This window comes from Excalfactoria chinensis, chromosome Z (genome assembly GCF_039878825.1).
Source record: "Excalfactoria chinensis isolate bCotChi1 chromosome Z, bCotChi1.hap2, whole genome shotgun sequence".
Lineage (NCBI taxonomy): Eukaryota > Metazoa > Chordata > Aves > Galliformes > Phasianidae > Excalfactoria > Excalfactoria chinensis.
Window position 1 is genome coordinate 50981286 of NC_092857.1, and position 26787 is coordinate 51008072.

Genomic DNA, 26787 nt, shown 5'->3' on the forward strand with positions numbered 1-26787 from the left:
TGGGGGAGGGGGACAAACAAATATACTTTTTCTTTTCTTTTTTTTCCCCACAGTGTACAACTGTTTAAGACTTAGTAGGTCCACCCTGAGTTTTATGGAAAATACTTGATCCAAGAACCAACTTGCAGTTTGTTTCCATTATGGGTTGCACTTCAGCCACCTGAAGAAATACGTAGAGCCCGTGGGGTGCTGATGTTAAAACAGGCATCTGCAGCTTTTTAAGAATACAGCGCCTGCAAACTCAGTTCTCTACAACACTTTTCACTGATAAAAGTTTACTTGCAAATTGTTGTTGTTTTTTTTTTTAAGCACATTTGAGTAAAATGATTAAACTAGGGAGACAAACCATTTATTCTTACTGCTTGGGTACATATTTCTATTGCACAGGAAAGGTTTGTTAAATTGCATGATTTAAGAGCTCTCTGCAAATAACTTCTCAAGCCTATACGTAACACAGGATCCTTAAAGAACTTCACCCTGTCTGCTTGGCACTGCAGTACTTCAGCCCTGAGGAGCAATCCATCCTGGTTTGCAAGAAACTTTAATATGTGGGAGGAAAAACAACAACAAAAGAAACAGCCAAAACAAACAAACACCCCTTTCCTCTCCCCCCCCCCCCCCCTTAAAAATAAAAAATCCCAAAACAACAACAAAATAAACCACAAGAAGAAAACAGACCCCACAGAGGAAGGTGGGGGTTTCTTCATTAATTCCAGCTTAATACTGAATCCCTGTACGTGTTCTGGGACATGGGCTGACTCAGATGTTGCTGCCTGGAGAAAACTTTTCCTGTGCAGCACTGCATGCCTTGCAGCAAAATAGAGAGCCCGTGTTTTATTCTGTGGCTCATGCATGATGGTTCATGTCTTCCTCCTGTTTCTTTTAAGCTCAAGAACTTAAATCTGTTTTCCTCACTGGGATGGAAGTGGCGTATCAGTGCTGAGTAGAAAGTACTTACAGCTGGTTGTGGGTTGAACTTATGTAAAGTTACAGATTTTATTCAGTTTCCATGATGTTATCTCAGAGGGTTCGTGTCGGTCAGCTCTTTGGTTTTAATAAATGAAATCTGTAACTCTCTGTAACATCGGCTGTACTGATGATTGTGACTTTAGTTTGTGATTTGTGGATGTAGAAGCTGAAGCACCCGATTTAAAAAGCAATGACTAAATTGACGTTTTCTCCTATGCTGTAATTTCTCTCTAAAATTAAATGAGTTAATGTACAATCTTAACCGAAGTATAAGAATTACTGATTAGAGTGAAATGTAAAGCCTGTGCTGCTGGTACAGCTTCTTCTTTCACCGTAGAACGTTTAACATTGCCTTCAACCAGCAAGCAACTTGTAGTGTGATCCCTGAAGCTGTGGGGGGTGCATGGTAAGTACCTGTGCTCCTCCTCAGCTCACTTACAGCACCCCTGGCCGTGTCGCACCATCCCCCTCAGTGTCTTCCCTCAGGGAAGGTGACCGTGGTGCCCCTTAGCAGAACCTCTGCGCAGTAAGATGGATGGCACGGTATGGCAAAGCAACCCCAAGGAAAAGAAACGGCTTTAGAAATTTATTCAGAATATAAGAACATTTGTAAAATAAGTATTATAAATGTCTCTGTATAAATAAATGCAGTTTGTACAATTCTATATCAAATGAACACAAAATAGCTATTTTACAGCAGCTAGGAGACTAAAAACCAGCAACACATTTAAAGCTAATTCAGCAAGGTGAAGAGATTCTAAAATTACAATGTATGGTACAGTATTAAATGAGGTTTTAAATGAGAAACTCCTAATAAAAACAGCAGAACAATACTGACATTAATGCAGTTTTAGTCATGTGTGCTTTGCGATAGCTAACAGTACATTCAAGCTGGTGAAGATTTATATGCTTAATTAGGAAAAAGAAGTACAAAGAAAGAAGTTTCATGCACTCCAGCAATTTAGAAAATAAGCCGCCCTAAGATTAATTAACGAGTGAACAACATGTGTGGTTCTTGCCAAGAGAAACTGCTTTTGTTGCTTTGTTAAGGTACAAATTTGGTAACAAGGGTCAGGTGAACTGTTAGGCCACTCAAGGTGATTTCTGTCAGTGGTAGAGTACTTGTCCATACATTGGTGTGCTACCAGTTCACTTATGTACATAAAGGGAACTTGTTTCTTGGTACTCAGCCACAGGATTGGTGCCATTTTATTCAGAGATACCAGCTGCCTCAGTACCAGTTAACCCTTCAACACGTCCCCACTGGCCTGCTGTAGAATGCTGACAAGCAGTAGCTGATGACTTAGATAACTTTTGTTCTGGCAAATTACAGCTGCTGATGGTGCTGCCTGTTAACAAACCTGCTGTTCATAGAATTGCTCAGGTTGGAACAGACCATCAGGTCCAACCACAACCTAACCATGCTACCCTAACTAACAACCCGCCCCTAAATCCTGCCCCTGAGCACCACGTCCAAACTGTTTTTAAACACATCCGGGGATGGTGACTCAACCACCCCCCTGGGCAGCCTATTCCAGTGCTTAACAGCCCTTTCCGTAAAGAAGTGTTTCCCGATATCCAACCTAACCTTACTCTGGTGCAACTTGAGGCCATTTCCCCTCATCCTGTCACCAGTGAGAAGAGACCAGCCCCTGCTAGTCACTGTGAAGCAGCTACCTATGAGTTTGAAATTATGATGTCTAAATTCAGCTTGCAAATAATAAAGCCTATGCATTTGAATTAAACCTGCAGAGAAGGGTCTGGGGGTCCTGGTAGATGAAAAACAACATAAGCCAGAAGTGTGCTCTTGCAGCTCCGGAGGCCAATGGTATCACAGAATCATGAAACGGCCTGGGTTGAAAAGGATGACAATGATCATATAGTTTCAGTTTCAGCCACTCTGCTGTGTGCAGGGTCCTCAGCCAGGCTGCCCAGAGCCACATCCAGTCTGGTCCTGAACAGCCCCAGGGACCGGGCACCCACAGCCCTCTGCAGAACCAGCAAATCACTAGGCCTGAGGAAGACTGCAAGGAACACTGCAACTTTCTGTGCTTCCTATTGTACATCTTCCCTATAAAGACAGGTTCAAATGCTTTAAGCTTTATTGCGTGACATGAACTTATGGATTCTTCAGCTGCCAAGGAACAGAAAAATAAGGCATGAGGAAAGCCCGTGTAAGAGTACTGTCTAACTACCTTAAGGGAAAGGTTTGTTTCACTCTGACAATTTGAAATGCCTTTACACTAGATGGGTGCTCCAGATCCAAGAAGACAAAGCTGTAAGCGCTGCAGGAAACGATCAGCTGTGTACTTTCTGTTTCTTCAGACACAAGTGTGGTCAGCTACCAATGACACATGGTGAAAACAAAAAGTGCTGCTGACAAGAAACTTGTTGGCCGAGGAAAACCAGGACATTTAGCAAAACCGGAGCAACAGTATTTATTCCCTCAACAGTCTGGTTTCAAAAATATCAATTTGCATTATAAATTAAGAAGTACAATTAGCTTGACAGAGAGGACTGACCTAACTCACCCCCAAGGCATCACTACCTACAGCTTGGTTTTGAAATCAGCATTGTTTTAATGTGCTGCTGCAATCAACCACTTAGGGTGCTGGCTTTGTTGCTCATTTACCACACTCTGGAGAAGTACGAAATAATTATTACTACCCTAAGGAAAGAAGAAAATGGCAGCCACAGCAGAATAGAATAGAAATTACCTTCAGCCGTAAGAGTTTGCCAGGTATATCTGGCAATAAGTAAAACAGAGATGCCAGTAATGAAATCAGAGGTGTAATGAACACAAACTGTTGATTCAGTTGAAATCAACACTTAACAACAATGCCATATTCTGAACACAAATTCTCACACCTGTAAGCCTAAGCCACTACCAGATAAAACCAATCCTATAAAAATGCTTTGTTTGAATTAGAAATTGTTGGTCTAAATGAGAGAAGTTTCTGTAATTGCACGTATACTAGAATGTGAGGTGCAACTCAACACATGAACCAACAGTGATGGACAACTCCTGAAGTCTGATTTACTGGACTGAGCTTGAGAAATACAGAGTACAAGAGTAACAGCAACAGGCTTACAGTGTTAATGGTTGGACAAACTAAAATGTAAAAAAGGAAACTGTCTCCTCTCCTCAGTCAAGAAAATGAAAATCCATCTAAAAAGGGAACGAGGGCAGCCTCCCATCTGTCAAGAACTCAACCCAATCCCCATGCTCCACTTAACACAATAGGCCAACATCTCTCAATTCACATGATAATGCACTAACATGACATGGCTTAAACAGAAGAACAGTAAACGTAACAAAAATTAATCTACAGAGCTCTATGAAGGCCTCATTCACATTCTGTTTGTGGCTGTACATCCACACACCTACACGTTTATAGTACTGTGTGTATGTATTCAACATGAAACAGGTACGTTTCTACTAAGTACCTTTTTTGGTTAGAAGTGTTCAAAGATGCCATTCTACCTCCTGACAAAAGAAAAATGCACTGAAATCTCTACAGCTGACAAAGACTGCCTAGCCTCTTATGGAAAACCCTGGCTACAATGTGCTGGCAAGGAAACTCACAAATCAGTTGCAAATAAACACCATGCAATGTAAATGTAAACCAGGTGATGGCTTGTAATCACTGAACCAACCTTGGCAAAGACTACTTATCTGGCATGGTAAAACTTGCTGCCTTTAGTCCTCTTACAGACTCATACTTCATCCTCTGAAGAGATGCAACTTGTTTTAAATACTGTTTCATCCCCTCCCCAAATCAGAAGCAGCTTTCCTACCTTATCAGCGCTGTTAGTTAACAGTACTGCTACTGTGGAGCACAACGCAAACAAGCCTATGAGCTTCCTGAACTGCAGCCATCTGTTCAGATGGCTTAAACCATCTAAGCGTGTCTTGTGTACAGCTGTGTGCAGAGGGACTCGGCTATCAGAAAAACTCAGATTACCTCCAACCTGCCCAAATTAAAACCTATCAACATGAAGTATTTTCCTATGTGATGCAATCACCCATAGGACATAAAACGGAAGAGAACCTGTATGAGTAAAGACATAATGACACAGACAAGGTACATAATTATAGCATGGTAAGTCAGGCACTGCCATTTTACATTATTTAACAGTCAATTAACAATTAATGCTTAGATTATCCCCATAACTCCTGGCTGGACAGCCGAGATCTGAGAGATGGTGCTGAACTGTGCCTGTGTTGATAGGTCAGACCTCAGCACTGAAGCAACCTAAAAGCCAGCCTCCAAAATACAGAATTCCGTGATGGCACTGAGATCTCTGAAAGAGATGCACTTAAAGTGAAGTTTCATTTGTGTGTGGCCTGGAGTTCTCTTCTTCTAGTAAAGCTATTCTTTGTTTGAGCATCCTGACTTGTGTTTCATGTCTCTCCACCATGGCCATCATTTGCGATTCCAGTTTCTTCAGCTTATTTTGATGCTTTTTCTTTGCTTTTTCATATGCGGCTACCAAGTTGCTGTTAGAAATACAAGGCAATACAAAGTCATTCAAAAAAGCCTGCTCACAGCAAGCGCAAAGAAAATAACCCCAGCCAGAAACAAAACGCATTTTACAGGGCCCTCAAAAACTTGGTCCCTCTTCCTGACATTTACTGGAGCTTTAAAACTCATTTGACCTACAGCTCATTGATGTGAACGTGAATTGTTGCTAAGCTCTGTACCTTCTTTGGACAAGTACACATCTTTACCAGTAAACTGGTTACTCAAAAGTATCTGAACATGGTTCAATGCACAAAGAAGACTTAGAGTTGGTATACTGTACTACAACATTAAGCATGTGATGCTTTATGATTCTCTGGTGGCCAGAGTCTGGTTACAAAAGTTCAGCACTGAGTAAACAGCTGCATTTGAAAATGATCATGAGAGTCTGACACCTCATGCTTATTCGCCAGCTGTTAAGTATCTTCTATATAAATATCTTTTACACATCCACCTCGTTCAGTAGAAGAGCTTGAGGCGGGTGCTGTTCCTCACCACAAGGGCTTTCTCTCCTTAGCGTAACGTATTAATGAAAATTACACTGTGAAGGAAAGGCAGATAAAACCCATATTCTCAGTACACCCACAAGTACTGACTGAGCAATACATTTTAAGTGTGACTACTGAAGCTGGTTTGTTAAAGAGGCTGGAGCCACAGGAAAAGGAGAAATTTAAACAAAACAACAGATTTTGAAGTCTGATCAAATGGAAGACTCAGGTTTTTGTTTGTTTTAAATAATATTGTGCTTCCTTGCAACACAGTTATGATCAACCTGTTCCCTCCACTCTGTTTTTAGCTATGTAGTTTTCAGCATCCCTCCTCCACATCTAACCTTCAGCATTCAACCTGTGTGAATGCAAGGATCCAGAAATGGTCATGACAACACGGTGAGGATTACAGTGCATTACTAGAACAAAGCAAAAATGAATAAACAAATAAATAAAGAGCCAGTGGTGCATCCACCAGCTGGGAGATCCTTTACCTGTTTGCCCTTTTCAGGTCATTAACAAATTCTGCGGACTGTTGATGTCTGATTTCACTGCTTTTTGTGAGCCTCTCCAAAGCACCCACCAGCTCCTGCACTCTAGTTTTCAGTTTCTTCTCTCTGTATTAGGAGAAAAGGAAGGAGAAAACTATTTTCAAAGCAGAAATAACACTTGAGCTTGCAAAAGCATGAATGGTCATCAAGTTTCTTCCGAAGTTGTGTCTACAGATAGAAATATTTAATATAACTTAACATGGACAATTAAGGAAATCATTCTTATGTAAAGCTTTTCCAAAAGCTAACTGTATAAAATTCACTGCTTTAGAACACAGGCTCAGAGGCACAGCAAACAGAAAGGAGAAGAAACCTCTGGTGCGTTGCTGCCTTCTATGTGCCAAATCACACCAACGAGTAGTCGCAGTGTATTTTTTTAAGGATACCTGGAACATGTCAACTTGTGTGCCTTGATTCAGGTAACAGAATAAACTATAAAGAGAAATCAAGCATCACGATGATCACATCATCAGAATTTTGATTAACAGCGACGTACCAGATTTACCCTTAAGCTCGATTTGCTAAACAAATCTGTACTTAGAAATGCCTACAGATGGAGAGCAATATCCCTTGATTTCAGTTAGGTACTCCAATTTTTACCCAAGTGATCTAAACTACAGTGTGAATTACGGTAGATCAGTGGTTTCCGTAGGAGCCAGCAAGTCCAGCTCATACTGCAGTGAGAAGACAGAGATAAGAACAAGAGAGGAGAACAAATGGAAAAGGTGAAGCAAAAGAAATATAAATGAATGAACACAAGAATTCTTTTCTATCAGCAACTCTTTCAAATGAAACCTCCGTAGTGAGGTTTGAAATGCCAGTACAACACAATTATTGGTATTTAAAATAGCTACCAAATACTAACAGAAAACTAACTACAAGAAGTGTGCCAAAATGTGAATAGGACATCTTATCAAATCTCTAAGAGCAAAAGAAAAGTGGATAATACGGGAGTTCTAGGGAGGGTTTCACCTGGGCACCACCCCCGCAGTGCTCACAGGGCAGCTGCCCAGCTGCAGCTGGACGCAGTGTGCCTGCACTGCGCCTGCACTGCATCCAGGGCAGAATGTGAAGCCTCACAGCTGGGCCAAACACCATCCTAAATGGAAACGAACACTGCCCTGTACCGAGGAGGACACACTTCTTCACACTGAAGCTACCCTGTCAGGACACCAAGAGATTTTCTCTAGGAGAGCTGGACATGTGTTTATAACCTGACATGTTGCAAAGGCCTCCTGCAGGCCGAACAGAAGCTGTCTGCCCGCTCACTGCCTGCAGTGCTTGTGCTGGCCCGGCTGCGGCAGCATCCTACAACCAGACACAGCCAGACACGACAGCACGTGGCACACTGCGCCGTGTCCATCTGCCTCAGCAACAGAACAGCTCTGAAATACTCCAGCACTCTGCAGATGCTGACGTACCAGCCAGGTTAAGGAGAGGCCCTGTGATGAGCAACTGTGATATTCCTTACAGATCCTTTCACTGAAGTACTGCACTGTTTTCAAATTACTCAGTATTTTCCCTCAGGGGTTACAAGCTCACCACCTCCCACCCTTAATACAGATTTTATTCCTTTATGTCCCTTTTTAGCTGATGGAATGCCTCGGCACAGTGCTGTTTTGTTTTTGTTTTTTTTTTTTTTTACCGTAATTTCTTTGAGATTTGTTTTCTGCAAAGCAAACAGGAAGTAAACCAGTTTTTACATGACGATGAACCCATCATGGGTCAGACATGTCAGCCAGTGTGTGTGAGCTGCTGTAAGAACCACAGCGCGTGGGACTGCAGGTGGGGTCTGCCAGCTCCAAGGGACTCAGACAGGGGCTGTGGGAAACGCTCAGTAGCGCAGAGCTAGGCAGGGAAAAACATCTGCAGTGTCTGGGGAGAGAAACACTAAAATTCCTACCTATCTGGTCAGTGCAATATTATGTGGGAGAAAAAGAACAGCTGTGAAACAACCGTGTACAGTCCCAAGGGAAGGGACCCTGCAGAGCCACACACAGCAGCCAAGATACCCTGATAAACCTGGGGTAACAAAAGCCACGTGGAAAAAAATGCAGCGGGGAAGGACTGGAGGAACTTTTCGCACACAATGAAGTTCGGCTGTTAAGGTGACTGTTACCTGCCAAAACCACTGTCAGTTCGTCAGCTTCCGCACCCAAGCCGTCCAACCAGTCACACTGTCTGACCTCAGTTACAGCATCAGAAGATTATTTATTTTAAATCTGTCCTGCAACACCTTTGCCTACTGCTTGCCAAAGGCACAGTGAGCAGAGTGCTAACACCCCGGGCCTCTCTGAGCTGCTCACACAACTCCTAGATGCCAGCTCTGAGCCCCCGACATACACAGTTAACAGTGCAATGCTACAAATACGGGTGCACCGAAGGTACACCACTAGGACACATGCATTCTCTAGTGTGCAGTGATGAGATCCAGATGGATCTGTTGCCTTTTCCTGAGGCTGAGGTCAGTGGAAGAGTACTTGCCAGTGCCTGCTCTCCCATGCTCAATAATGCTGCTGCTTCTCATTTCACACACTTATTAGCTCTACTTAGACAGAGAACTATCCTCATTTGTGTCTTTCCAGAACTTATTCTTTAGTCCGGCAGCAAAAACAAGTGATAGTGGATTCTGAGGTGCTCTCTGCATTCCTTTGAAGCGTTACAGAATTAGACGTCTTCATGATTTCCACAGCCACGTAACTTTCCTGAATGCTACTGCAAGCCAGCATGATCACAGAAGGTTAGAACTGTTCACCTAATCCAGCTCATCTGGAACGAACATCCATACCTTGACCTGGGTTCTCAGAGCCCCATCCAGACTGACCCTGAATGTCAGCAGGGATGGAGCATCTACCTCTACTCTGGGCAACCTGTTCCACTGCTTCACCACCACTAGTGTGAAAAAATTATTCCGTATAACCTGTCAAAATCTTTCCTTTTTTAAGATTGAAACCATTTTCCTATGTCAGAACAGCCCCTGCAGAAGAGCCTGTCCACTTCTTCCTTACAGCTCCCCTTCAGATACTGAAACACTGCTCTCAGGTCACCTTGGAGCCTTCTCTCCTCCAGGCTGAACAGCCCCAGCCCTCTCAGCCTGTCCTTGTAGGAGTGATGTTCCATCCTCTGGATCACTTTTGTGGCCCTCCTCTGGACAGACTCCAACAGGTCTCTCCTGTACTGAAACCTCAGATCTGGATGCAGCACCCCAGGTGAGATCCCACCAGAGCACAGCAGAGGGGTAGGATCACCTCCCCTGCCCTGCTGGGTGTGCTTCTTTTGATGTGGCCCAGGATACAGTTGCCTTTCTGAGCTGTGAGGGTATATTGCTGGCTTATGCCCAGCTTGCTATCCACCAGTTCCCCCAGGTATTTATTTGGAAGGGCTGTGCTCTGTGATCTTAAGAATCAGTCACTACAGGCTTAATAAAACAGGATGTTTTAGAACAATAGTCCTAGTCATACGCAGCATCTTTTCCGGGATGAGAAAGTGTCAGAACTGTGAACTGAGGTGGAGATGCATTTCATGCCACCGCATGAACATCCTGTTAGGGGCTGTCTCACAGTCGCGGCATGGCCTGCTGTCAGTGTCTAGAGAAGAAACTAGTAGAGAAGGCTGCATGCCAAGCTCAGGCTGCTGCCCTACCCCTGGGCTGTGCTACAGAAAAGAATGAAGCCTGAGAAAGCAATTGTGTGTTTTTTGATGGAAAGGGAGCAGAGGCAAACATTTTTAGGTCAACACTACTGTTGTGACCCTCCAACTCACAACTCAACTGGACTGCAGAAGTCAGCGCAGCTTTTCTCCCAGCAGTTTCTCTTTCAATTAGCTATTGCAGCTAGAATGGCAGAAAACACATCCAAAGAACCTCATGGGCACCAAGAAAATGAATGTGTGTTCCCAGAAAAGGGAACAAGCTCATGATCTGAGAGTATGGCTCACTTCCAGCACAGGGACTCTATGCTGCAGGGCAATTAGGAAATCAGCTGGGGAATCCCTTGACTACAGTTTCCAAGAAAAAGTTCAGAATAGTGTATTTGGAGCCTATTCTGACATCCAGTAAAACAGTACACCCAATAGAATGTAGAATATGCTGGTAACCAAGACTTTTTTACTTTCACAATCCAAACATTCAGTGGGCAGTTGCTAAGCAGTTTTCAAGGGCTTTTTGTTTCACACTTACCGGATGGTTTTAATAGAAAAGCAAGCTGACAGGGCTGAGCATTTTATCTAGTTTCAAAGCTACCACTGCACAGAAGGTGGAATCCTGCCAGAGCCATATAGTTAATTATATAACATAGGGTACACTTCTGAAGATTCTGTCAGTTTGGCCTCCATACAACAACACCATGTTTGGCCCAGAATAATGTAAGTGAGGTCTGCAGCACCTTCTATTTTCTCTCCTGTCTGGGATTTCTGAGGCATATTCAGATTTATATGCCAGCAATCTTCCTAGGCATATTCCTTCTTCCCTCTGGGGAAGAAGGGCCTCAGGGCTCCTGTGTATGGGTGCCTGCCCTGGCTGGCCAGGCACTGGGGCTTGCAGGAGCAATGGGAAACCCCACAGAACCAAAGACTCATGCCTCCTACTTCCCATGAGCAGCTCCTAGCCCGCTTCTCCACATCCTGCCATTTCCTTCTGCCACCTCCAGGTCCAGCCGAGCAGGGTGACATGTAATGATTTTCTTCTAGACGTTCAACTCCCTTTTCCCCAGGAGGTCACAGATGGACATTCAAAAGGAATGCAGACAAACTCTACTTTCATCAGCAGTTTAAACTAACATCTTGTGTCAGTCTTGCATGCAGAATCCCCATGCCAATTCCCAGGCACGCTTGTCTCACTGGCTTGAACTGGCCTGCTGCAGAAACCAGTTAATACATAACAGATTTCATATATTTTTTTAAGAAGCACCAAACAGCACTACTCAAATGCTAACGGATTGTTAAAACAGCCCTCCCAGAATGCTGCATCTTCCTGGTTCACCTCCTTGGGCACTGGTAGACATGAGAATACCAGCAGCGACTGCTACCCACACAGAAGTATCCTTTTCTGACCACAAAGAAGATGCTGAATGCTTCAAAACAGCACTGCTTTCTTCATGCTTTTTTTGTCAAGCACCTTGAGTAGGGTCTCAAAATTCAGCGTGTATAAGTATAAGTATAAGTATAATTCAGCGTGTATAAGGTATAAGTAAATATAAAATACCTGGCAAAAAGCACCAGGTAAGACACAGATGATACTGAAAAACTTCTCAGTAGTTCATTCATGACAAACTGTCCCCCGCTGCTCTAATTATCTCAACTGTATGTTCACTCTGCTGACCGAGAAGAAAGGATTTTCCTAATTCGATTTTTAAGACTAATTTTCAATCTGAACTATTACAACATGATCTGTTTCCAGCCTTCCACTTTTCACTTCCAAGGAGGGGCCCTTCTGATAATCAAGATGGGCCTGAATTTAGAAGATCTACTACTGGATCCAACCGTAAAGAAAATAGGGGTAGCCCTTGAAAACATGCCAAGTTAAGATGTAGCCATATGAAGTTTGTGAAAGTTTAAAATAAAGGTTTGTGTCTTGATTTAATTTTGACAGATATAATACTGGGATACAGTCACTGCCATGCTTTGGCACAGCTTTCTGTTGGAATGGTTGCACTCCAAAACAAGAAGGCTAGCACAGCACAGGGCTGTGGTCTTCACAAAGGCATAAGGACCCGAGACAACAAAGAACCACTGCTGTGTTTCAGTAAACCAGACAGAAGCTACTACATAAGATACAATTCTACATCCCATTTGATATACCTACTAGAACAGCCATGTCCAGTCCACAGCCTGTGGGCCGCATGTGTCCTGGCACAGCTATCACTGCGGCCCTGCTCCCTAGCAGTCCAGCCCCAGATGTGAACCCACTGCCTAGCAACAACCGAACATCAGCAAGCTATTAACACTCTCTAAGCTGGGAACAGGGCACAAAGAGGGCGGCAGTGCAGTGCCTGCTCAAGTTATGGCAAATAAGGTTATGCATTTTGATTTGCTGACTAAACACAGTCCTGTGAAGAGCAAAAAATACGCAGCTCCTATTTCTGTTTACATAAAGATATTTGAGAAGAATAACCAAGAAAAGCAAGAAAAAACATCATTTTTTTGGAACATCTGCAGGTCCACTTTCAGTTACCTGAAATAATTCACCTGGGAATTTTCAGGTGAACTGAACAGAGGCTGCAATCAGACATTCAACTCAAAAACCTGTCCATGTCTCTTTACTTTTATAAGCCCACTCTCACCAGAGAAAAACATCCCTCCCTTCACAATCACATCTTATTTGTGTCATCACTTTTTGGCAGTGTGTACATTTGTGAACAACTATCTTCAAGGATGTAGTACAGGAGGAGTAAAATATCATCAAAAATCTTGATGAACATCTTGAGACATCACTGAGAATTGCAGCCACTGCCAGCAAACCAGGTTATGCATTAGTTTCACAAAAATAGGGTCACGTATCCCACCAGTCCTGTGCTTTTGCTGCTCTTTTTCAAGCAAAGACTTGAAAGCAAAGTCTGAGCTTTTTGGTGGTACGGCAGTAGAGGTTGAACCTTCCCAGAATATTCCATTACATGCTGCTGCCATGTGACAGATGGCAGCAGAGGGGAACTCTGACAAAATGGCATCTGAGATAGAAGTGCTGATGAAGTAAGCTGAATTCCTCCATGCAGAAAAAAAATGGTACCCACTGACATTCACTGACACTCGTGAACATTTCTAGAGACCAAACAGAGGATGTGAGCAGTGGGTGGTCTGTTTCAGCAGTGGTGACAGCAACAGTGGGTCATATCCACTGCTGCAGATGTTTGTCAGCATGGCATACAGGCTCCTGCTCATCACTGGCAAAAATGCATGGCAAATTATGGTGTCCACGTTGAAAAACTGTATTTTAAGGTCTCGCTCCATCAAATAGTGTTATTGTGCCATTTAATCAGCTGCCGTTCCATGGGAACATAGGAGTCATTATTTTTGGAGTGACCTTTTTGTATACGCCCCAAGACGATTCCTATTCACTCAACGCAGACCTGGCAAGCTGAAAGGTTGGACACCGATGACCTAGAGATTTTAATTCCGGACAGGCAGTATGATAGCTCTGTGCAATGCATCTGTTAAGACAAAAATACTGTTTGACAGTCCTTCTGATTACCACCCTTTTTGCCTCTGTGTGGGGACTTCCCAATAAGTAGCATCACTTAGCAGCTTCTCTAGGTTCAGAAGTCATCAAGAGGCAGAAAATAAATAACTTCTTTGTTGTATTGACATATGCTAAGTCATCCTTTGTTTGGTAGATACCGAATGAAACATGTCTAGACTGACAAAATTCATGTGACTCTCCACAGCACTTAAACATCCATTGTTTTCTGCCAACCCATTATCCAAGGTCTCAAAAGTCAGTCTAGGTATAGCATGCTTTGTCCGCCATGATTGTTATCATTCTTCCTTCCCCAAATACCCTTATAATGCTTATAAAGGAACCTCTAAATACATACACAAAATACAGAAAGCTCAGGAAAGAAAAAAGAGACAGCACAACACTGAGGCTGTGCACCTCAACGGTCAGAGCCCTTCTACCAAGTGGAGAGGAAGATTTTTCAGTCTTGCCAACTTGGCCATTTTTCATAGAATGAACAAACTCAGTTGATAAATAAATAATAAACAAGTCCATTACATCAACCTTGTTATCACCCTGCTATAATGATACAACTGGCCTCTGGCAAATACTTAAGTGTCAGTGCCAGGCCATTGGGCTGCTGGGAATACATTTTGCTGCCTCAAGAATAAAGTATCTTCTGCCAGCAAGCTTGTTTATGGATATGTCAAACTCAAGTGAATGGTACTAATACATCATTCCATTAGCAAAGGAAAAAAAAACAAAATTGATGAAGTCCAGTACAAAATATTTATGCTTGCCCATGCTGGAACATGTCTCTAAACCAGCTATCCGAGTCTGCAATACCACTAACTTGTTATCCTAGATTTATCTTTACAACATGGAATTTGCAGGTAACTTTCATGTTTGCAGACTAAGTCACCCAAAAGCCTCTAGACTACCCCAAAATCGAAAGGATGCCTGCATCCTGCTGTTTTATTTGGGTTTCACTCTACTTCAATTGAATCAGAAGAACCTGACAGTTCTGCAGCAACAAAGAATGGGAAAACATCAGCTGTGGGGGTGGGGACACGCTGCCAATGCTTTTGTCTTTGTGAAGACAGGGTGGGAAGAAGGGTAGCAAGCAGGGCTGCTGATTGTCACCATATTCCCTCTCAGACAGAAAGCACCAAAAGCAATCACATCAAATTTGAGTCTCCTACTCTTGCAGCGCTGGCTGTCCCATTCCGTGTTGTAGCAGCACTTGTGCAGAGGAGAATACACTTCGATTACTTTCAAAGCTCTTTTGTGGATCCACGATGGTATGATTTCCATTGCTGTAGCTGAAGCTCCATCTATCCCAGTAACCCCAGCTAAGAACTGCTGGTATTTTTTTTAGCACTGCTGCTGCTAATCAAGTTCCAGTATGCTTTCTCAACATCCTAGACAGACTTTCTACTAACTTTCAGGCAGAAGACTTCAGCATAAGAAGACAAAGAACTCAGGCAGACCGAACCAGCACACAGTTTTGGGAAAAATACATGCTGTCCACACAGTCCATGGTAATGACGCTTGAGCCCCAGTGGCACTAGCAATCACATTTAGTACAGCCATATTTCCATTACACAGAGAGCCTTCACTCCAGAATTTATGTACGGTTTAATCGGATTATTTTTGTTCCCCATTTCTGCCTGACAAACTGTACTTGCTAGGCTCCTGCCTAGAAATCCATGCTAATCAACTTAAAGCATAGGAGATAAAGCAATTCTTTTTACTCTGTGTTGTCAGCAAACCACATGTCATGACTTTACTCAGGTCTCCACTAACTCAGGTCACTGGTATCTTCTCAAAATCCAAGAAGAAATAACAGGAACAGGAAGAAGTTACAGTCTGACTGAAGGCAGAAGACGCCAGTGGAGCTGCTTGCTGGACCAGTATGGAGTGTGACTGACATGGGGAGGCCAGGGCTCCAAGCAATGATTAAGCAAATGAGTTTGCTGATGGGTTTTGTCTGCCTGTGTGCAAGTGGTGGTTTCCATTGCTTTAATCGCAGAACGTTGTTCCTGGTATCAAACTAACTAAACATTTAACTTCTGCCAGATTATTAAGTCAATGGTAGGAGTTTTATGGATTTTGTATAGTAATATCTTACATTTTTACCTAATGCCTTTCAGGTGTAACTGTCCCCAAGGCACACTGCAAGCAATGGGAAAAGCACTCCAGGATTGAAACACCAGAGCTGCCAGAGAGGACATTCCACCATTTAAGGGGTGCAAACATCAGAAAAGCAAACTACACGTTCCAGTCAGAACTGCCAGTAGCATTCTGCAGAGGTTCAAAATACAACCATCTAGTTAGATACTGTATACCTTTGTCTTACAAAAGGTAGAAGAACTCAAACAACCACTTCAGCAGTGAATGTACTTATGGAGTTTACCACACAGCTGGTGCAGTGGAAATGGCTGCACAAACATGCACCTAGTTAATGTGTAACTGCAAACTCTGGATAAGACCGGGCTGGTCACAAAAGCAGCTTGTTGAGACATCAATTTTCTCTTTCTCTGGAAAGCTAATGTTTCACACAACAGTGTTCTTCAAAATCAAACTGTAGCTCCAGTTACATACTCAGGAGGCAAACGCATCATCTGAGTAATGAAAATCACTACAGTTTCCACTGCTGTAACTCATACCCAAGTTCTAACCTGCAAACACCCATCTCAGCCAAAGATCAGAACTACAATCCTGCCATTATTACAGGTTTTCTGCATACCCTCAAGCAAACAATGTTGCTGCTTTGTGTCTCATGCTCTTGCTTGAATACAGAACAAAATTCCTGACATTTCATGCATTCAAAGATTTAAAATTCAACCCAATTTTATACAACTTTAGGGAAATTTAAGGTACAGGGTAGTTTGCCCTCAGTGCCACGAAGTCTGGCCAGCATGGGACTGGGAGCAGATGACAGGATGCTGTGCTGTGTTAGTGAGTATCAGGAGGGAGGTGCCACCACCAGGGGGAGGGCCACAGGATGCACCAGTAGCTCTGTGTCCACGAGGGCTGGTGAACTGCTCTGCACTTAGAAGGATAGACATTCTGCCCCATCTGGTGCTCACTGAGGGCCTGGCACAGCACAGCTCTGGACAGCTCTGCTCCAGCTGTGCTTCAGATCTGGCACTGCTGCAAAGGGACCGGCACACATGAGAGCTGGGACTGTCAGGCTGCTTGCCTGGGGACAGTAGAAAACCAAAACAGAAGATGTTCAAAATCAGTCACATCCCACAGTCCTGGAAAACTGTGGTAAATGGCTTTCCACAGAAACATGCCTAGGATATAATTGATTATAAGTCTTGTACCAGAAGAGGTTTAGATTAGACATAAGAAAGAACATTTTCTCAGAGAGTGGTCAGGCACTGGGATCTCCAAGTCCTTCTCCACACGACTGCTCTCAAGGAGATCTTCCCACACCCTGTATAAACACCCAGGATTGCCCCAGCCCAAGTGCAAACACCTTGCACTTCGCCCTGTGTAACCTCATTAGGTTCATGTGGGCCCACTTCTTCAGCCTGTTCCAGGTCTCTCTGGACAGCTTCCCTTCAATGTTCCCTTTCAAGAGCAAAAGAGGAGGGAAGATGAGAAGAACTTTGATCATTTTCGTTCTCAGAGGTGAATTCTGTAATCAATCCTAAAAACATTTGAAGGTAAGAGTATGGGCTTGGAACTAAATGTTCCCTTAGAACTACAAAACAAGTCACATTTCTTGTGAAGGAAGTTGCTTACCGCCTGAGTGCATTTGTAAGTTCAGCTGTCAGTTCACTTTCACTGTATGGTCTCAGCTCTGCCAGCGTTAACGGTGTTGCGGTGCCATCGCTGCATTCCTGAGAAATGAGTCAAGATCATATCTGAAGTTACTGTCTTAATGGGGGAACTCTGAAAAATCTCAAATCATTATGGACTGACTTGCAAAAGGAGGCAGTTGTTACAATGCTCTAATTGCTTCACAGGAATAGTATCCAATTTTTCCTGGTTAGGTTTGAGGGGACACAGTGTTTCGCTCTCTCTTCCACTATAGGTTTCCAGTAAGTGGCAACAATCAAGACATAACACATTCAACCAGAACAGCCTGTGAAGAATGGCTTTGTTGTAATACTCCTTAAAAAAAGAGTTATTTTTGTTCAGGCTTAACAGTAATTCTGCAAAGTGTTCAGGAGTAACAGCATGTACAGAACCACCTAACAGAGAATAGAGAAAGGACATGAACACAGTGACAAAAGCAGAATGATCAACAAGCTAAAGATTACTGTAGAGAAGTGGAATACACAACAAATAATGCTTGTGCTAGCAGTGGAACTTATTTTGACTCCTGACCTTTCCCACTTTATCTTTGCTTCCACTACTGGTTGAGCTGAGAGATCTCATTCTTTGCTCTTTCTGCTCTTCCACTTCGGACTTCAAGTGCTCAATGTGGACAAGGTAAGCCTGTTCCTGGGCCTCTCGAGTGCTCAGCTTCAATTCCAACGCTTTCTTCTCTTTTTCCAGTAGGTACAGCTGTGCCTTGAGCTCTGCCATCTCCTCCTGTCGAAGAAACATTATCTGAATGATGTTCTATGGGACTATTTATCAAAAAGAAGATTAAACCAAACAAAGCAACATTCCTATTACTTTAGTGCTCTTTTAATGAAGAACACTATCAGCATCCAGAAGGCTCTTTAAGACAGCACGCTCTCTTTGTCAGGAAGGACAGTATGTGCCACAAGTGAGCATCACATGCCGCACCATCCTCTCTCAGACATAACTAAGAGGCAACATTCAGCTATCAAGCTGCCTAGAGTACTGGCTATCTGAGAAAGTAGCCAGGTGCTGAAATTTCTTCAGTTCTACTTTTCCCTTCATGTCTCTTCATGTCATCCTTCCTGAACACAGTAGTATCTGAGATCCCCATCAAACAGCCCCTAAATGCCAGCTTCCAACTTTTTCTTATCGATACGAACAAATCAGAGTTGGTTCATCTCATTGCAACAGAATACACTTGAAAGACTTGGGCAGCAAACACAAATCATCTATTCCTGCCTTACACCCCGCCTCTGCAGTACAAGTAGTCAGCAAAGGCAACGAAGTATAGCATCACCAGATATCTATTTTTAATTTTTCCCCCTCTAAATGGCCAGAATCCCAACTACTCACAACTGGAAGGTCACAAAGCTGCAGTTTTAGAAGTTCTTCCATAAATATGACTTACAGAAGGTAGATAATGGTACCTCGTAGAACAAAGTCCAATTCTGAAAACTAGTTCACAAACAAATGATTGACCATTCTGACAAGTCTGTCAATCACAGTAACACAACAACTGCAATGTGGGGACAGCCTCTCTGCTCTAACATCTTCTCAGTGGCAGTGGCTGGGCAGAAGCATATGAACACAGCATGAGTGAGCAGGGTTGAATGAAATTCCAGCACCCCATAACTTGCAATTGATGGGTTGTCTTGAACTAGAAGTCCCTTTGTGTTTAATGACTATTTGGAAAAGTTCATTCCATGGAATGTCCGGTCATTCTGAACTTATGAAAATCCAGTATCCACAAAATACTTATAAAAATAATCCTAAAATAGACACACAAAATCACACCATCTGATACACAAAACACCTCCAAACCAACAACTAGAAAGCTGGAACCACATTCTCATTATTAAAGCATGGCAAGCTCTAATTGCCTTCACATTTATTTACAAGCTGAGTTAATGCACCAATTTCTTTACTAACGTTGTGAACAAATTTGCTAACTTTGCAAACATTTCAGAAAGACAATTGTTGGACAACTTTTGGATGCCCACCTAAAAAACCAAATCACTACTGTTTTTTATACCAAAAAACATATTCTAGTCACAAGAATATCGGAGATGCCTTGTCTTGCTCCTCAAAAATATTTCTCGGTATGACATTTGTTATTAGCAAAGATTATGTAAACAATGCTGGAACATATTCAGACTAATCATCTCTGAATAAGAGAATTCACACTCCTAACAGAAATTCACTGTCTGGGTTAAGGGTAGGCAGTGCATACAGGTACAGTACAGTAACACAGAGTATGCTGCAACCAAAGTAATCTTCGACTTTTTCAGAAATATAAAACACGTAAAAATAAATTCGGCATCCTAAAACTCCTCAGGCTTGGGAAAGTTTGTATGAGCTTTAAAACCATCCATTTTTTCATTTACTTCTTTATGGATTAAAATTTAGAAGCACAATCAGTTTCGTTCTATGTGATTTGCAGAAATTTAGCTGTTAGGCAAACAATGTTAATTTCCCTGTCAGTAGCAAAAAATGTAAATAAGTGATAAACAATGATGAGGCAAGTTAGTTAAAGGAACTAAAACTGATTGTCTAACTGTATGTGCTTAGCTTCTTAATCCTCTGTTTCTGAAGCCATTAATCTACTTAGCCTGGTTAGTGAAGGCTGAGAAGTATTCAGACACTTATGTGAACATAAGATACTCCTGGCAGAGGGTTATAGTCTACCTTCATGGAAAGGGAATGGCAAAATATTCCAAGGCTGGAAGCTGAAGCTAAACAAATTCAGCCTAGAAGTAAGGGACATTTACGTTCTAAAAGAAAAATGAGAATTCAACCTCTGGAACAAAGGACCTATGGAACTTATTTTATTCATCAATTTGAAGTTTCTATTTAAAGATGAGGTGCTTGTTTACACTGTCTACTAGCTCAGAATAAACATGAGGGCCAGTGGTGAGTTAACTACTCTGCTTATGAAGACAGTTAATTTAGATTGTTATGTAGTCTAACATCATGAATACCCGAATTACCCTCCACACCTCAGGCTTCACATATCAAGGCAACTTTTAAGAAGAGATGTGAAGATAAAACAGTGGTAAAGTGGAAGAACTGTCAGCTGTTCCCTTAGAGAGGCTCTCGGGATAGGAAAAAACATGGATGAGTGGGAAGATTGAGGCTAAAGGCTAAAAAAATGGCTGAGAGTGCTGTTTTAGATATAGCCTGTGAGGCAGGGTGGCAACAAATAATATTTCACGTGAAAAGAATTTAAGTAGATCAAGTTTATTTATGGAGTCAATTAGTCTTTACATATGTAGCAGTTTTTTTCCAATGAAAATATGTTTTCTAAGATGGCATCCAAAATTAATTTCAATGACAATTTCACCTCAGTTTATCTACTACTGCGGGGTTTTTGTTTGTTTGTTTGTTTTGTTCTTGTTTAAACTACAGAATTCTAGTGAACGGTGTAGCTTAATAGAACAGCCTCCTCAGAGCACGGACCTGAAGAACAAGTGGCATGTAAGAAATGGAACAACAAAGGATGAGATGGCCAGCAGTTTTTCTTTCAGTTGACTGCAGAAGACTTCTGTTAGCCATGTAACCTCATAAGCTTAAAGTGCCAGATCTACCGGTCATTTCAGGATTAATTTCATCAAACACTCACTTCTTAAAGTTATATTTCAATTCTGAATTTGGGTGAAAACTAGAATGAAAATGAAGGACCCTTCATTTAATTAAATCAGAACCGCCACAACATTCTCAAAATTAAAATTTGTGCTGGATTTGGTCATATCAGAAGAATAAAACAGCAAGGAAGTTCCACGAGTCATGAAAAGGACTTCAAGAGGATCACTGTACACAAGATTTGATCTTTCATAAGCAAAGCAAGTATCACTGTTGATAAAAGCAGTATTCCGGTTTAAGCGTATCTCACTATACAGCATACTAGAGCACTAGATGCTGAATAAAGATGAAGGATTTTTAACGTTCTCAGCAAAGAGAAGATTGTAGAAGTTTCATCAACACCTGTACACACGAGAGGAAAAATGATCAGTGTAGAAAGTTTAGACTTCTTATTGAGGTTACATGTCCTCTGGAATGCAGAAGGACAGCAAAACAAGAATTATTTACACCCATCAGAAGTAATCTCCTTGCTAACTGGGGCATAACAACTGACCTCAAAGCGAGACCCAATGAATGATGACAAACCGCAGACAAGAATGTATTTGGAAACACAGCTAATTACTGCTTGAAGCAAAGATCTGGATTTTACGGAAGCCCTGGTGGACCAATAGGTCTTATATTCTGGATGAGTGAAAAATAAAACAAGGCAACAGAGGAACAGAATAAAATGCAAGGCTTTTTAACACCACCTCAAGCCTGTCTTTTAATGGATCGGCTTCATCAGTAATAAAGGGAAAAAAACGGTGTAAAGGCATCTTCAGAGCACTGTTAGCATAATACATAGATGTAAGAAACAATGCAACTAGTGATCATTTTTTTTCTTGGAGTCATATATGAGAAGTGTCAAAAGATGTAGGATAAATGCTAACAAACACAAGTTTCAAGAACAAGGCAGCAGGTCCTAAGACCCAACCGTAGGAAATACCTGAGTAGCTCAATCAAGCTGTACTTAGCTTTGCTGAGAATGCTGAAAGGAAGGAATTTACTAAGAGAAGCTACATAAAGAAGTCATCTGCATCCTGAGTTCATCTGCTTCAAGCTGAAGAAGAAAGCAAATGTATATACTGTTCTGACTAAGCTTCATATTTCAAATACATACAAATAATATACTCTGAAAGCCGAGAAATTCATAGGCATAGCTATGATATAGTTTGCTAAACAGATGAGAAAGGTGTAATGCAACAGCCAGGAATGCTTGTAAGGTAGTACTTTCTCCTGGGACCAAAGCATGCACAGTACAGCTCTGCCTTTGGGCCGTTCGTAATGCCTTACCCATAGAAGAAATAGAAGTGTTTTCAATTTCTGTGGTATGAGATGCCAGCTACCATCAAATCCTTTCCAAGTTTTGACAACCTTCAGTTTTTTCACCCCTTCATTTTCAGGAAATTAAAGAAATTTTCTGCAATTGTGAATTCCAGCAAATGATCATCAGTGAACACTACTGTAATGGGCTCTCTGTCAGAAAGGACAGAATATTATTCCAGCTACGTAAGTGAAGTGTGTGCTTGCTCCAGTACAAACTGCACAGGAACCAAGCAAGAAGAAAGGTGACTTCTGTGGACATTTCCTGCATTGAAAACCCAACATACTACATGCAGCACCAAGTTATGGGAATGTGAAAAGCACAGAGAGGAGATTCAGGTTAGATGTAGAGGGTAGTGGGTAGTCCCATCCTTGAAATTACTCCGCCCTGCCAATGGCATGGGGTTGACTGGATGGGCTCAAGCCAGTCTGTGATTCTATAATTATGTTTTAGCTCACCTCTCAATTTTCAAACTCAATACAGAAGCCAGGTTTAAAATTACATAAGCTTCATACCTGGTGAATAAAGGCTAGTTTGTCTAGATCCCATCTTCAGAACTGGACACATAAACCAGGCCTGCAAAATGAGTTCTCCTAAAATCTCTGCTCCTGTTTGTCATTACAACACCCACTCTTTGCTCAAACTCAAATTACAAATTCCAGAACACTGTCTAGAACAGCTCTGGAATTGTGATTGCTTGACACCACCAGACCATTCTTCTTTCCACAGCAGTACTAAAAGGAGGTGTATTTGTTTTGCTCGAGTTCACAAACATTCAAGATGAGCATCTACATGCTTTTAAGTAGTGAACAGTCTCTTGGGAAGTGCTGTATCATGCTTTTTGGTCACCCTCAAGCAACTCCACTGCTGTCTCTCTTAGAAAAAGCATCCGGTTTGTCAAGGAAAGTATTTTAAGAATAGAGCCACGGATGAAGTTTTTGCCTAATTCAAAACACACACAGCTCGTCATTCCTAATGCACTGCCTTCTGTCCCTGTTTTACTACTGGATTTTTGGCTTTGATTATTCACTTCAACTAAGTAACCCTTTATTACCCAGCAATCACTATCAATGCCTTCCATATGGACGACATTCTTAGCATTCTTAACACAAGGGCTTTGTCAGCACTGTCAGTCTGTTGCATATAATTAAATTACCTTCATTGCCATAAGTTCCTGCATCAAGACTGCATTTTCTAGGTCTAACCTCTGGCTGTCTCCACGAGGTTTAACGTCATAACTAAGGGGATCAATGTGAATACTCTCCAGTTCCAGCATTGTTAGTTTCACTGCTGCTCTGTCATTTTTCAACTGCTGGATGTAATCCTTCAGCCGCTGCTCATCCTCCTTTGTAAACTCCGTATCACAGCTGCTTGCAGTTGAGCTTGTAGTACTGGAAATAGAAATAACAGTATTAAAAAAAAAAGCAAAAACTGGAACGCATTTTGTAATTTTCTATCAAACTCTCCTTCAATACTTCATTAACACAGCTGAGTCTTATAAGTTCACGGAAAGGACATACATGGAGTGGGTGTTGCAATATTCAGAAGATGCAGAGGGGTGTGACAAATTCAGAGAAAAAATTAATTCTCTAGGCTGTACGAAAGAATCAGTTTCACTGCAAAGCCAGATCTTTAGTGATGTGCATTACTTTTTTATGGAATTTTGTCTTCTGAAGCAAGCCTTTTTTTAAACTAAAAAAAACCCAACAAAGCTACTTAAGATTTTTTAGCAATACATGAGTAGGTCACGTTTTCCTCTTCTGCTCCACCACTAATTCTTCATCTTCTTTGTGAAAAAGCATCAGCTAATAAGAATGTATCAACCTGCTCCTCATTTTTATCTGCTGATGGCAATACCAGTTACTATCTCATATTTCTTAATGGACAGTTATAGGAATCAATCCAAGAAAAAAACCACTGGCAGCTATCAGATGGTAGCATCTTTCAATTTATGTTAAGATAGATTGACTACACTGTATACAGACATTCCTCCAGGTCCAGGGAGGTCTAAACCCAACCCACGGTTTAGGTGGATTATAAATAAAAAGACATCATCAGCCTTGCCAGAACTCTTTTTTTTTCTATGGGCACAGTTATAAACAAATGACTGCCCATTAGTCTGCCCCACAAATGTTTACAAAGAGAATGCAGGAAAGGAAATCTAATGTCTTGTTAAGGATAAGGGTGGCTTAGGGCTGCCTCCTCACCCACATGCGTGCCAGTGCTGTAGGGGGCCAAGACTGATACAGCTTCAGTATTTCCAGGACTGAATATAGTTGCAATAACACTTAAAGGAAAATATAATGCTGTGCTGTTTCTATAACCTCACTCAAAGCTGCCTGCTGTCTCCTGAGGTCCTGTAATTATCTGTTGGCTGAGGGATAAGTCATCCATTAACTGTGCTTGTCTGGAATGCTAGATGATCTCAGTTATCAGCAGGGGAATAAATCACTTTCTATATCAAATTGCACTGCTGTTCAACATTTCTGTAGGAGGAAAAAAAGCCCCACCCGCCACATGCTGTGAGAGTCAGGATGATGTCCTACCATGTATTATGCATGTGAAAAACGGGAATCCTACCAAGATAGGCTTGGTTTTTCTCTTTCAGTCCTACTTTAAATAAAGCTGCACTGATTTTTAAGTGCCTCCAATAATTCCCAATTTTTCCACACAGTCCAAGCACGACCTTGGAGGAGATAGAGAGTTGGCAGATCTACAAAGATTTCACAAAACCTTTCCCCCTCACAAAATATTGCATTATATTTCTCCTCCACAGTTCTCTACTACCCATTATACCTTCCTTTTATTACAAGTGCCATATTTTCCACAGTACTAGTGAACTGGTATTTTCTCTTGTTTTCACCCATTTCCATCCTCAGTAAAGCACAAAACACCCACCACTAGTACTGAACAGAAGTTTTCAGGTTTAAATAAATTTCCACTTGCTCTTCATTAGAGAATCTCAACTCATAAGTCTCAACTTACTGAATCTATTGGCACCCCTCTGAAGTAGGTACTGATGTAAAAACCATGGAGGCAGGTAACACAAGAAATACTTAATTCTACACTGAAGCCATGTTGCAAGTTTCCTCAGCATCCAAAGACAGCAATTACACGGTTTTCCTGAATTAAATGTAAAACAGCTGTCAGCAAAGAAAGGACAGCTTTCATAGTCCACCCAGACTTCAAACCTTGGGTCCCAAATTGCTCATCTTAGTTTTCATTTTCTAAGAGGAGAAAATCTACCTCTCCTTCTGGGAATAAAAAACAAGCAAAAATGCTGATAAGTCCATTGTTACATCGTGTTGAAACTCAAACTCACTAGATATTCAGATTTTGGCCCTTAAAGATCTATGGCTATGCAAGTCCATCCAAGCTAGGGAAGGCAGTCTGGGTCACTGCCAGTGATACTTAGGCTGCTTTTACTTCAGTCCTGGCTGCCTGCCTGCCTGCAGCTGAGCTGGCTCCTCTGAGCAATGTCTTTTTTTTTTTTTTTTTTAATAAATAAGATGGGGGGAAGTTCAATGGGGACACTGTCTCAGCCAGCAGAAGAAGGGACAAGAAAGAACCTTCCCTCTCCGCCAGCATTCAGCAACCAGCCCCCACCCAGAAATGGGCAACAGAATGGACAGCATAAAGGAAGAGTGCAAAGCCCACGTTGAACAGCTGTGAAATCAGGACAGTGTGATGAGCCACTGCAATACCACCACAGTGCTTGTGAACTCCCACAGCACAGCTCTGCCAGAATGTGCTCCCTCAAAGCCTTACCCTAAATCTTTTCACAGCCATAATGACAGTCCATTGGTGCTCTGTTTAAGCTGGTAGGCACATGATCCTGAATTTCAGACACAGTTCTCCTTTTTAATGGTAACAGGGAGAAATCAGACTGACAGGCTGGTATGGTACAATGTGCAGTTTTATTTGCCTGTGCATATGTTTGTTCATGAGCATGTGTGTGAATCAAAGGCTGTATCTGGATATAAATGAGTTTTCCAACTGCGTCACTGAGTAACCTCTGTATACTGCAGAATTTTGTCAATAAAAGCTTGTATAACATTCAGTTAATCTATTAAAAGTCAAATCAATACAAGGCTGACAGAACAAAAAGAACAGAGTCAGTACTGAACCACTGTGCTTTAAATAATGTATTCGACAGGCGCAAACTACATGTGAGCCAACAGTCTTCTACGCAAATCCTGTGACTTGAGGTCTGAAACAGCACAATGCTGAAAGACAATAACTTCAATAGAAACTGAAAAACAGCCTAACCAGCCAAAATACTAACAACGTGTTTGGCTAAATTCGGAAACTTTGGTAAAATCACCCTCACTCCTGAGACTACTTCAGACTAGCAATGAAG

At 41.9% G+C, this 26787-nt stretch overlaps 1 protein-coding gene across 3 annotated transcripts in view; it reads right to left on the reverse strand.

The window, feature by feature from the left end:
* Positions 1–1537: 1537 nt before the first annotated feature.
* The window catches only part of MCC (MCC regulator of WNT signaling pathway), a 187087-nt gene continuing 161837 nt past the window's right edge, over positions 1538–26787 (reverse strand). For 2 of the 3 annotated variants that reach the window (XM_072360527.1, XM_072360529.1), the window contains 5 exons: positions 23584–23818; positions 18023–18229; positions 17435–17532; positions 6475–6597; positions 1543–5470 (listed from right to left, as the gene is read on the reverse strand). In XM_072360527.1, the coding sequence (XP_072216628.1) occupies positions 5290–5470; positions 6475–6597; positions 17435–17532; positions 18023–18229; positions 23584–23818 (844 nt within the window). In that variant the 3' untranslated portion in view covers positions 1543–5289. Of the gene's footprint in view, positions 5471–6474; positions 6598–17434; positions 17533–18022; positions 18230–23583; positions 23819–26787 lie in introns of all 3 variants that reach the window. The other variant, XM_072360528.1, reaches the window with a different exon arrangement.